Raw genomic sequence first — 13,754 nt, 5'->3', positions numbered from 1 at the left:
GATAAGGGTATAGAGGTTGACATAGGAAAAGTGAAGGCAGTTTTGGAGCTGAACACTCCCAAGAATGTGGCAGACATTTGTAGTTTTCTGGGATTGGCCGGATACTACCGGAGGTTTATTGAGAATTTCTCCCATATTTCTGCACCAATGACCTAACTCACACAAAAGGGTGTGAAATTTGAGTGGTCCAATGCTTGTGAGAAAAGCATCAGAGAGCTAAGGCAAATGTTGGTATTAGCTCCGGTTTTGACTATTCCAAACGGTACAGGTGGTATGGTTGTGTATAGTGATGCTTCCAAACTAGGATTGGGTTGTGTGTTAATGCAGCATGGGAAGGTCATTTCTTATGCATCCCGTCAGGAATATAAGAACTACCCTACCCATGATTTAGAGTTGGCAGCTGTGATTTTTGCTTTGAAGATTTGGCGACACTACTTGTCTGGTGACAAGAGTGAGATATACAGTAACCACAAGAGCCCAAAGTACACCCAACAGGAACTCAACATGAGGCAGAGGCTTGGGTTGGAACTGATGAAGGACCATGACTGTACTATCCATTACCATCTAGGAAAAGCTAATGTAGTAGCCGATGCACTTAGTCGGAAATCTCAGGCCTTGATGCAATGAGCGTTTTATCGAAGTGGCCAAGAGATTTGATTTGGAACTACTAGTGAAAGGTGTCACCTTGTCACTATTAGCATTGGTGGTTTAGCCTAGTCTAGTGGACAGGATTATTGCAGTTCAGGTTACTGATGTAGAGTTACATAAATTGATAGTAGACACCAAGGGAAACAGAAGGACCCAGATTTCTCCTTGACTGAAGAGGGAATCCTCAAGTTTAAGGGAAGGTTGTGCATGCCCAATGATGGTGACTTGAGAGATACTGTTTTGAAGGAAGCACACAGCTCTCCGTACTTCATTCACCTCGGCAATACCAAAATGTGCAAGGACCTAAAAGCTTCCTACTGGTGGAAGGGGATGAAAAATGATGTAGCCACACATGTGTCTGGGTGCCTCACTTGCCAACATGGTAGAGAGATAGAGACCCCATGGTTTACTACAATCACTACCTATTCCAAAGTGGAAGTGGGAGAACATCACCATGGACTTTGTCACAGGATTGCTCGGCACTAATAAGGACATGGATGCCATTTGGGTAGTTGTTGACCGCTTGACCAAAGCAACTCACTTCATCCCAATTAAAGTCATCTTTTCCATGCACAAGTTGGCCAAGTTATACATTGACATCATCCGGTTGCATGGTGTACCAATTAGCATCATCTCTGGTCGAGAATCTAGATTTACTTCTAAATTCTAGACATGTGTGCAGAAGGCTATGGGTACACAACTGAATTTTAGCATGGCATTTCACCCATAGACCGATGGGTAGTCAGAGAGGACTATCCAGACCCTAAAGGACATGCTCCGGGCCTGTGCCCTCGACACGAGTTATAGTTGGGATGAGCACAGTTCACTTATCGAGTTCTCTTACAACAACAGCTATCAGGCCACCATCGATATATCTCCATTTGAAGCACAATATGGTCAGAAATGCTGGACTCCTCTCTATTGGGACGAAGTTGGTGAGTGGCATATCCTAGGTCCGCACTTGATACAAGCCACTAGTGAGAAAGTGGGTGTGATTAGAGAGAATTTAGGTAGCTCAGTCCAGACAAAAGAGTTAGGAAACATATGGAATTCGACGTGGGAGACAATGTATTCTTACGGATCTCCCCAGTGAAAGGGGTGATGCGGTTCGGCAAGAAGGGAAAGCCGAGTCCTAGATATATAGGACCATATGATATATTGGAAAGGATAGGGCTGGTGGCATACATGATAACTCTACCACTAGAATTGGAGGGCACCCATAATGTCTTCCATGTAATGATGCTGAGGAAGTACAAACCTGACCCAACTTATGTTCTGACATACGTGCCATGCGAGTTGGATTAGGATTATGCCTACATAGAGTTTCCAGAGAAGATTGTTGACTGGAAGGACCATATCCTCCGCAATCGTACTATTTCATTCATTATGGTGTGGTGGACGAAGAGAAGGGCCACAAGATGATGCATAAGGTGATAGTACAGCCACCCCAAGAAAAGAAGAGGGCTACGAGCAGTAAGCCCAGAAAACCCGCAACTCCCGTAATTGGATTGGGCCAGGTCCAAGGTGCTCCTGGACATAAAGGATAAGCAGATCATCTTCTGGTCAGACCTATACTGTTAAAAATAGAAGAGCGTGACCCGAAGAGATATTGCTAGTTCCTCGAAGACATTGGCCACCACACCGATGAGTGTCAAGCTTTGAAAAAAAATTAGAAGAATTGATAAACACAGATGAAAAAGAATTGATTAAGTTTAACTTCGTACCTGACACTTCCTGCAAACTATGACAAAATTGTTATGTAAACCTGGGGTTGTTCAGATACATTAGACACAAGTACTACATTTAGTTTCACTATCTTGTCCACATACATTTGAGCTAATCTTTCTAGTGAATAATTCATCAAAATAAAAATCGGGAAAATCCTATACAATAGAGATATCTGATAAAACCGGCTTTTTTTTTTGCCTCAGTATCAACCGCATTAGCTAGATAACTTACCATCCATTACTAAGCAAATGTCTAGTTTGTAGAGCTAATATCAAGTGGAATGATGGTTCAACTATAGCTCTATGAAATCGAAACTCAGCTTTGCTCTTGGGTTTAAACACCCCATCCTTCTCAAAACAATTAATATTAGTATGGTAGGAGGCTAAACTAATCCATTCTAAGATTACATCAAAGTTTTGCAGATCTAGTAAAATTAGGTTAGCAAAAAGTTCTTTACCATCAATATTAACTAAACAAGACTAAAAGAAAAAAATAATCACATATTCTTGTATAATATCTCCACTTTCAACCTTGCGTGGAGTTTCCTAAATTGTTCAAGTGCTCTTGTGGCATCATTTACACCGGTTTGCTAAGGACCCCAAGTTATATGGGAAAGCCAGACACGTAGACATCATATATTACTACATTTGAGAAATAGTTATGCAAGGGGAAGGTGTCTTGAAGCATATCTCCATGATTAGCATGGTGGCTGATCCATTAACCAAACCCATTGCTCAGGACGTTTTCCTTACTCATAATAAGAATCTGGGACTACGACATGGGTGATTTGTATTTTGAGTTTGAACATTTCTTTAGACATTGTTTTATCACTATAACACCCTAATCTAACTTCACCCCTAACCTGTGTACAGGCAAGAATGCAGAACAGAGGAAGGCAGCTCTGTCATGGTTGGCAGTTGTGGAATGTCAGGAAGGCAGGAATGACCCCACCTGTTAATGCTCAGCTTGTCAGTATCATTGGAAAGTTTACCAGGAAAGATGGACCAAAAGGTAAAAATTTAAATAATTAAATTAGACACCAATTACCCTTGAACACACCCAACTGGGTCAAAAATGCTGCAAACTGGCAGGTACAAACCGGCCAGCTGGTTGTACTGTCAGAATGCAGATTTTTAGGGTTTTGCTCTGTGGGGCCCACATCTCTGCAGTCCAGTTTCCCATGCTTTTACCCTGTATAGAGGTATGTTTGGTGTTTCTAATTCATTCATAACCTCAGGGGTCAGAGCTGCCCAAATTAAGATACAAAAGATTAACCTCATTGGTTATGATAGGTGACCTAGGAAAGGGCTAGCTAACGGTCTGTTTTGGGCAGGCATATATATGGGATTTAGGGCTAAATTCACCCTTATTTGTTTGCTGCAAACGGTAAGAGAAAGAAGGAAGAGAAGAGAAGAAGAAGGAAGGAGAAGGAAAAGAAGGAAGAAGAAAAGGTAGAGAAGGAGCTTCACCTAAGGTTGTTGTTGTACCACCACTGTCCACAGGTAAGTGCTACTGTCCATTACAGTAGGGATTTTTTGGTAATTTTATCAATTGGGTAGGTAGGGTTTAGGGTTTAGTCCAATTGGAGGTTGGTAGGGAATCCCTGTGAGCTGTATAGCTGCCCAGTAGGGAAAGCACCAACTCTGGAGAAGGTTCTGGGATCCAAGTTACTGGAAATTCATCCCTGTAAACCCTCGACCCTAGGGTTTCTACCAATTCAGTAGCAATATCTGAAATTGGAACTGGGTTAAGGTTAATTGAGTAAGATATTGCCCAAACCCTAGAGCAGGGAATTGTTTCAATCTATGTTCTTATGAATTTAATCAATTCTTTTCTAGAAATTCTGTTATGAGCCTAATAAAGGCTGGAATACTCAATTAAGTCTGAACCCATTATCATCCCAACTCAATTAAGTGGCAAGAACAGGGGACATACTTGCCGAATTTCCCGAGTTCTCAGTTAACTTAAAAGATTTCAGAAAAACTGGGTTATACTAATTATGGGTGCAGTCAAATGGAACCCAGAAATTAGTAGGAAGGCCAACATATGTACTTAGACTCAGTATACCTGAATGGGACTGTGGAATGATGAATAAAGCTCGAATTTGCAATTTAGTATTTTGTGCAGCCTTGGCAGAATCGAATTCTGCAGAATAAGGGGGAACTGGCAGGTTCAACGGGCCAGCCGGTTTCTACCCAGCCCACCTACCGGTTTGGGTACCAAAGCCCCATTGGGCTGCTATGATGGTCAGGCCTATGATGGGTATGCATTATTGGAGCATGCTACATTTGTTTTTACAAAAGAAGACCAGACTTAGGGAAAGAAGAGCTGTATCGGGTCTGACTGCAAAATTGTGAATGACTGCCAGGGTGACCAGGGGATACACTGTCCAAGTGTGAGACCCACTGGTATGTTCCCGACAGATTATCCTATTGGTGGGAGAATCAGGAAACCCGGACCATGTAGTAGATGGAAACCCAGTCAGAACCTGGAAACTAAGATTGTTTTTAAATTGGATAGGCTGGGGTAGGATTCTAGTTCTATATAATTTATTTGAATCTACTGTGTACTTAGGAAATATAATCAGCGGTGAGGACGTAACTGAAATTGGGAATCCAGAATACGGAAAGCTGAAAACGAAGGTAAGTGGTTGCCTTGACTTATTTTACGGAGTGTTTATTGATTTTAATTTTTGTTTGTATCTCATGCATTTTGTTGTGTGCATATTATTATTACTATTATTATTTTATTACTGATGTGGTGAACCTAGAAGCTGGAAAGGTAATGATGGAGGGCCAGTTGGGGTAGGGAAGAATTCCCTGAGATGAACTCAGAGTTGCAGGGGAGGGAACAATCGCACAAAGAAGGGGGGGGGGAAGAATCGCACACACGCCTGCAGGCTCTCAAACACTTACTCAATTCATATTTTCTATTTTCTAATTACTCCATCGGTTACAAGCATATTAAATAGGCAAATAAAAGACTCCAACATGGAAACAAATCCTAAAAGGAAGCTAGTTCAAAACGAAACTAGGAAACCAACTCTAAATAGGAAACTAACTCAATCTAATAAATTAAGAAACTAATTTCTCCTACGTATCCTACTTGAAATAAAAGATTACATAATATTCCTGATTAAATAAGATTTACTAAAATCCTACTAGACCAAGTGACCAAATATGGATCGGCCTCATCTCCGTCTGGATACCCAAATGGGTTTGAATCGGTCCATAGGTCTGCATCTACATCAACTCCCCCGGTGTTGAGAAAACTCATCCACGAGTTTTGTAGAATGGGAGAATCAACACCAATCGATCAACATCCATCCTTGCCTGTATGAAGGCACCATCAAAACCACGATCAAATGCTACAAGATCCACAACATGAAGTTCAATCGTGAAGTAGTGACTCAGGAAATTAAAATCGATCGGTTCACTGAAGAGATCAGCCGATTTAAATTTTTCCACAAGTTAATCTTCAACTTTCAACGGTGTCATCTCATCTTCTACCACTGGTGATTCATCTTCTTGTTTGTCTACCTGTTGTTCAATGGTTGAGATCACATGGTTGAAGGTAGAGTGTGCTAGGGATTTAAAGTCCATGCAAAGCTGTTGAGCCTCATCAAGCTTCTCTATTATCAATTGCATTTGTTGACAGATATTTGATAAAAGATTGAGATCCATTGTTTAGGTTTGTATTCATAATTTTTTTATGGACCCACTATGGCAAGAGAACACTTAAAGCAAAGGGTGAATGGAAAAAAAGAGTAATTAAATGGAAGTTTAGAACAAGATGGCAAACGTGTAAATATTTTGACGTTCAATTTAAACCACAAAAGATATCACGTGTGGGCAGGGGAGGGGTTTAATTGGAAGTGAAAAGAAAATATGGGATAAAAGAATTAAAGAGAAACAGAGGGGCAAAATTGGAAAATCAGAAAAAGGATAAGGAGAAAAAAAAATAGGATCATGGGTTGTGGGGTTTTAATACCGACAGAGGAGATTGTCTCCACCTTGGATTGAGATTCAACCAGCGAAGGGAGCAACTTCGACTGCAACAAGGAGTCTCCTGTGATGAGGGAACTAAACTCTAAAAAGAGTTCAAGGATTTGCTGGTGACGACAGAAAAGCTTGGTACTTTCGTCTCTCTCTACTCTTTTCTCGTCTTCTCTTCTTCTACTCCTTCTGTTCTTTCTTCTCTTCTTGTTCCTTTTTTTTTTGTCTTTTGTTCTCTTCTTTTTTTTTTTTTTTGTTCTCTGATTTTGTCTCTTCTTTGGATTGCTGCTCTCTCTCTTCTTTTTTTTTTGCCTGTCGAAACCCTGGAAAAGGGGCTCAATCGCAGAAACTTGGGAGAGTGGTGGTGAGATAGGGGTCGATTCTTCTCTGGAAGAAATCGTTATTTTTTTTTTTTGGATATCTGTCTCAGTATTGCAGAAACGAGAACATAAAATAGGGAGATGGTAAAGGAAGGAAATGGATGGAAGGAAGAGAGATGGAGGGGAGGGATGGGGATCCTTCAGCTCTGATACCAATTGATGGAGGGCTGGTAGGGGTAGGGAAGAATTCCCTGAGATGAACTCAGAATTGCAGGGGAGGGAACAATCGCACAAAGAAGGGGGGAAGAATCGTACACATGCCCCATGCTCTCAAACACTTACTCAATTCATATTTTCTATCCTCTACTTACTCCATTGGTTACAATAATATTAAATAGGCAAATAAAAGACTCCAACATGGAAACAAATCCTAAAAGGGAACTAGTTCAAAGCGAAATTAGGAAACCAACTCTAAATAGGAAACTAACAAAATCTAATAAATTAAGAAACTAATTCCTCTTACGTATCTTACTTGAAATAAAAGATTACATAATATTGCCGACTAAATAAGATTTACTAAAATCCTACTAGACCAAGTAACCAAATATGGATCGGCCTCATCTCCGTCTGGGTACCTAGATGGGTTTGGATTGGACCATGGGTGTGCATCTACATCAGGTAAAATAGGACATTAGTAGGTGCCCAACATTTATTTATGTGTGATGTGACTGGTGGATGATTGTATTTCATCATGTAGAAATTGTAGGTTAGGATTATCACCACTCAAGTGCTATAACCCCTTGTCAGTAGGGGGTGAGGTACTAACTAATCTAGACCCGTGGTTGCCTGATTAGTAGTACACTTCCAGGGTACGGTGTACTGTTCACTTGACTGCCCGAGGTTACTAACCTTGGGGTTAGGAGACTAGCTGACTCTTGCTTGCAACTCGCTTATATCCTTGGAGCCTGACATATTGGGAAGGGGTGTACTACCTACGTTGCGTAGCACTATACCACTATTACAAATTTAGTAATGGACTAGGAAGTAGTGTAATTTAAATGAATCCATGAGCATTATATAAGGTGTGGAGCATGCATTGCATCATTTGTATTGTGTTTGCTTGCTTGCCCCACCTCCTCACTGAGTAAAATGTGCTCACCCCTCTTTATTTACCCCTTTCTAGATGGTGAGACCTGTGTTTTGTTGGCCAATGGCCATAGACCTTTTGGCTGGTATTCCAGAGGATGAGACTGACCACGAACCTGAGTGCGGATGTGATGACTGTGCCTTCGGAGGCCAGTTCTTCTGACGAATAGGATAAACTTATCAGAATCTCTTTTTGTGTATATATTGTTCCGTTGGATCACGTACTCTGATGTATTTACCTACTATTGATGGAATGAGAACCTTGTAAATATTTGTTCTGGAACTATGTTAATACCTACTAGAATTGTAAATATGTCTTATCATGTAGCAGACATTGGAGATATGATAATATATGTGACTACTGGACTGATGTACAAAAGAACAGATATACATATGTGTGTAGTTGTGTTATGATTGTACCTCGCTAGTCTTGATCTTAGAGAAACAAGTTGATTGGATGTTGTAAGGTATCCAATACCGTTTCCCTTGGCCTACGGGAGGTAGGGTGTGACAATCACTCTTTGATTTATATTATGTAAGACATAATTATTTTTGGGTGATTTGCGTGTGTACACATTTTATTTTGTAAATATGTTAGTAGGTTTGAATCGACCCAATTCCACAGGTGGTTCACCTTAGCACTTTGAAACAACAAGCAAGATGAGCCAAATTCACCTTGTTGCTAAGAGATAGCGAAGGAGATGAAAAAACATCTTTAAACTAAGTGACGCCTTAGTTAGAGCTAAAAGATGATGCCATTTATGGTCAAACACAGAGATCCCACTTCTCAATGTAGGCTATTTATAGCCTAGTGTAAGACTTTAAGCAAACGTCGTGGGAGTAATCGAGTTGAATGACTCAGGTTAGGTACTTGACAGTGCCACTGAATCTAAACTCGTACATTTTTTTTTTTTAATTTTATAAATGATATGCCAACCTTAGTGGGAGAAGCATCCATAGTTGTCAAGGCGTCGCCAAGGCGATGACTTGGCGTCCAGGCGGTTTGCCTGGGGCCTAGGTGATAGTCGCCTTGTTGCATTACATGTCACCTTGTGTTTTGGCACTTATTTATGCCAAATATCATTTAAGTAAATGAAATAACACATTTACTTAAGATATTATTCATAAATAAGCAAATACCCCTGATTTGAATCCAATAAAAATAGTTTAAAAATCAAATTCCAAAAGGATAAAAAGTTAACCCCCAGCCTAAGAACAAAAACTGGATTTTGGTTATAAGGGTGATTTTCAACTTTTAAATGTTGGGGTTTTCTCAATTATAAAATTTTTATAAATCCTATCATGTTAAAACATTGCTAAAAATCAAAAGTTCAGTAAAATAATCTTTTGTTTTGATATCCATAAAATTCTTTTAATTCAGGCGGTTTTAACAGCATTTGCGCACTTTAAAATAAGTTTGACCAAAGCATAATTTTACTATTACAACTCAGACTTGTTGGCAAGTTGGTTTTATGCTATACCTAATACAAAAAGTCTCATGTAAAAATAAAATGATTTAACCAGTCAAACTTATTATAGAACAAGAGCATTTTTCTAAATGTTATTTTTTATAACTTAATGTGACTTTAATGTTGATTTTTTATGAGTTGATGTGGCTAAATGTTGATTTTTAATGACTAGATGTGGCTTAATGTTGATTTTTTAGGATACAAGATATATATATATATATAGCTTACTAAATAATGTTAGAAAATAGGAAAAATAAAAATAACACTTGGTTGCCTTAAGGCGGGCGAGAGACATGACAACTATAGAAGCACCATAACATACATTTCATAATGTATGTGCTTTTTTACGATTGTTTGTGAGTGACTGAATGGATCCCTACTTTGTCACGATGTGAGCTACTTGGATCAAACTAAAGTGGTCCTATGAATACCCTCTACCTGAAACCAATCATGAAGAGGACGCCCAATGACGCTTCTTTGACGTGCTCCTTAGGATCATTGATCATGCGGTCTAGCAAGACATGATTGGGAAAGCAATTGTCAATAGTCAGATTGACATATGGGCTTAGGGAAAACTATTCTATATTAGACCCTTGTTTTGTGGTTATTGCCCGAGCACTTTTCAGATATGTGTTTCGACGTAGTCATGAGTAGATTACATATTTTAGGATCAGCACTGCTCATAATGAGGAATCGAGAGTGTTGGATTTGGTGTAGTTGGATTGGTTAGATGGAAGCTTAATATAACACTCCTACCTTCCTACTATCTCGTTAGGTCGCATGCTTCATTTCCTGTATGATGAGATACTTGTGTTAGAGAGACTCGAATGGACAATTGAGTATGTTCGCCCTGTGTGGGCAAATGGGAGATATTAATCAAACTAGGTTGCCCACGTGGGGTAATCATAGACCCTCTAGGATTATAAACCCTAGCTAGCCAGATCTCTATAAATAAGAGGTCTGGCTACAAGTGATAATAACTTTTGACCTAATCTCAAATGCTCCCTCTCTCTCTCTCTCTCTCTCCCTATTCTCTTCTATGTCTCCCAATTGAGAGTGTGTCTCTTAGGATCTCCATTGCTATCCTTGGACTTGGAGGGTGGGACTTTGCCTAGCAAGATTGTCGTAAATCTTCGATCGTCACGGTTCATGCAGGGATGATGCGCACATCAACCAGTTTCCATTCCGCTGCGTGTGAAGCATCGTTTAGGTAAAACCCTATATCTCTGTCGTTTCTGTTATCTTTCAAGCAGATTGAAAATTTTATTTGAGGAAGTGAGGAAGCTCATCGCCTGCTTGAAGTAAAGCATCAAAGAGTTATTCACTTCTGAAGGGGTCTCCTTGGATTATACTTCTAATTTTGTATACTATTTAAGTGTAGCTGCCTATACTTCTTAATCTTTGTTTAGTAACCCATAAAATGAATCACTTTAGCCATAAGAGACCTAGATGAACCTGGAAATATAGTAAGCCCACCCAAATCCCAATGATTTCTATATATACACCGTGTGACTTAGCGTTTGAGTTTAAAATGATCTATCAGTGCATTCAGTCTCTCACCTGAAATGATGAATTATCAAGTTCAAACTTCCTGAACTTGATCTCATTTGGATTCTTTGCAAGATTTCCCCACATAATTTAGAAGGGACTGGAATGCCCTCTTCACTTTGGTATCAGCATCCTATAACCAGCTGGAGAAAAACAAAAATGAGGTAAAGTATTCACAGACTCTTTCCTGAGGAAGTTGGAGTCACATATAACAGCAATTTTGACTAAATTCATGTTGAAATTTCCCTATCGAAGCATGGGCTAAGCTGTGAAAATTGCCACTAATCCCATTACCTAACTCTCGTGGCCCCAACTCTTTTTCTATCTGTGCCCATGCACGTGTTTTGAATTCCCATACTTATTCGTGTAGTATGCTCCCCAATCCCCTTTCCATATTCTTTCAGATGTTTACTATATACAACCCAAATATATGGTATCTCTTAACAACTATGTTATGTTATTGATGCATTGTTTTTTGTTATGAAATACAGTGGCATAGATTCCACTGAATTATGATTTGCTTTTTAGTTTCAGATTTGGACTTATCTATTGATTTTGTGCTCTTTTGAATGTCATTTACAACCCTCTGGTTGCAATGTCCTCAATATATCTGCACAATTTTCTTGGACTTTTGTATGTATGACATGCATCGGAATACAACGAGTACTACACCTTTTTCTACTTGAGGTTTAGTTGGGACTTCCATTTGTATGACTTGTAATGAGATACAATCAGTGAGTTTATTCTGTTTCAATTGAGGTACTAGCTTTAGGTCCAATCTGAAGACATTGAACTTTTGTCGAACTCCACATCTTGGCTAAGTTTAGATGCTAAATCGTGAGCCATCGCAGGTCTGTAATTTGCATAGTAAAGGTAAATGTTGGGTAGGGCTGGGGAGGGGAGCAGAGTTGACAATTAAAATTCCTTTGTTTTTCAGCTGAATTTCTCCTGCAAAACAGAGAAATTCTTATCATTATCAATTTATGAGCCATCATAGATTATTTGACTCACTAAGAATTTAACAAAACCCATTTGCCGAAGAGATTATGTATCAAATTTGCATAGCTTATTTTAACAGCTAAACTAGCACTACTGTGGTCTAGAAAAAATTCTCCAGATATCAAAATTGCTTATATTTCCTTCATAATTCTGCTCATTAGGTTTTGTTCTCTTTACACTACGGTACTCACGTCCTTGTCATGCTCATAAGAAAAGTTCGTAAATTTATTGCTTTTATTCCTGTAGTTATTGTTGTTGCACTATTGTGCTTCATGTGGATTGTGGGCAAGCCTGTCAAATTTACATTACACTGAAGCATGGAGCTCCAAGAATATTATCATAGTTGGGCTCACTCTGTTTTTCTACTTGTCAATACCTGCCTACTTCCAGCAATATGGTGGTGTTTATAAAGCCACTTGTCAGTTCCAATCTATGTTCAGACATTGCGATATCTCATGGACTTATTCACAGTAGATCTTCTGTTCTTGACTTTCGATAGTCGAGGATTAAACTGTGTTACAACTCAAGTCATAGCCATGTGAATTCATCTACAGTAGATCATAGTTGTAGCTTCCTGGGAGCTTCCCAGTTCTGTTAGGTCTCCAGTCTCTTCTTGAGCTCTAGGGCCTTGTTCTTCTTCCCCCCCCCCTCCCCTTTCTTGGGGGCCTGTACCTTTTTTCTTTTCCTTTGGTAATGAATCATTTACTCACCCAAAAAAAAAAAGTCATCTACTTCTGAAAATAGATGTAATTCTTTTTTAGTTCCTTAGAATGGCTGACTACTTGGGATATTCTGTAATTTTTGGTCACCTCTTATAGGACTCCTCTACATGGAGGGGGAAAAAAAATAGAGAATATAAAAGGTTTAATGTCAATAGTTGAAATGATTTTCTGGTTGTAGTTTGTCTTATAATCTTTGGAGGTGTTATGGAAGTTATGACCATCAGGTGAAAAAATTGTATATACAGATACGGTAGTAAAACTAAAATATTATAAGATTTAACTCTGGATAAGTTTCCATATGGGAAACCTCAAAGTAGGGAGTACTGTGATCATATTACTATAGTTGTTTTTGTTTTGTGGCAGTTGAACAATGTTTTGAACACCTTACTGTCATTTCAGATGGTCATTGCATTCCTCATTGCTCTAATCTGGGACAATTTTATACTCAGGTGGCAAGAACGTGGGGTGTGTATGTTTGGATAGTCACAAAAAAATGCAAGAGAACCTGCAGTTCCCAAAGACTGTAGTTTGCCTTACAGAGTTGGACGAGTCTTCAGAGGGTCAAATGGATGGGGCTTTTAGAGAAATTTTTTTCTTTTAATTATTATTATTATTATTGCCAGACGCTGTAAAATACAAAAAATAAAATAAAATAAAAATAAAAATCAATCAATCGAAGATGTCAGTTGCTCTTGATAGTTACATAAAATCATACATAGCATGCCTACTCTCAAGGAAAGTGTAGACACCAAACATCCCCTCCCCCCCCACCCCCCAATAATGATGATTTACGGACGAGATGAGGCTAAGTATGCTCTCTTTTGCCGAGGAATCGAATTTCTGGTCAAACCCAGTCAACTTCAGTTATAACTAGCTACCCTAACCCAGTCCATTTTGCATAAATGCATGGAATATGATTGAACATAAGAAATGTTGGAGATCCAGCACGATACTGCTCCGTGATACATGGGAGGTGACTGTAAGGGATCAATAACATCTTTCATCATAAAATGATGATCAAGCGAAGCATGTGCTCAATTCTTGCTATCATTGAATAGTGTTCAAAATTGTAAATCCATCAATATCTCGCGCCCAAAAATTGGATGGCCAGATATCTTGCAATGTGTTCCCAAAGATTGGACTACATTGAATCACGTTGAACCAATCCAACCATTTGAA

The 13,754-nt window shown here is 39.1% G+C and overlaps 1 protein-coding gene across 3 annotated transcripts; it reads left to right on the top strand.

The window, feature by feature from the left end:
* The first annotated feature begins 2,001 nt into the window (after window positions 1–2,001).
* On the top strand, window positions 2,002–13,284 carry LOC122062380. 3 transcript variants are annotated; one of them, XM_042625968.1, is made up of 4 exons: window positions 2,002–3,387; window positions 3,768–3,878; window positions 4,951–5,018; window positions 7,875–8,231. In XM_042625968.1, the coding sequence occupies exons 1-4, from the start codon at window positions 3,255–3,257 to the stop codon at window positions 7,998–8,000; spliced, it is 438 nt and encodes a 145-aa protein (XP_042481902.1). In that variant the 5' UTR covers window positions 2,002–3,254; the 3' UTR covers window positions 8,001–8,231. The 3 variants fall into 3 exon arrangements, 2 of the variants coding, with proteins under 2 accessions (XP_042481902.1, XP_042481903.1); XM_042625969.1 differs by lacking the exon at window positions 7,875–8,231 and adding an exon at window positions 13,025–13,284 and having other exon boundaries at window positions 2,668–3,387; XR_006134928.1 differs by lacking the exon at window positions 7,875–8,231 and adding an exon at window positions 13,025–13,284 and having other exon boundaries at window positions 2,864–3,387; window positions 3,710–3,878.
* Window positions 13,285–13,754: the final 470 nt, after the last annotated feature.

The sequence above is a fragment of the Macadamia integrifolia genome, unplaced genomic scaffold (assembly GCF_013358625.1).
Source record: "Macadamia integrifolia cultivar HAES 741 unplaced genomic scaffold, SCU_Mint_v3 scaffold1009, whole genome shotgun sequence".
NCBI lineage: Eukaryota > Viridiplantae > Streptophyta > Magnoliopsida > Proteales > Proteaceae > Macadamia > Macadamia integrifolia.
This window is presented reverse-complemented; position numbering and strand designations above follow the sequence as displayed.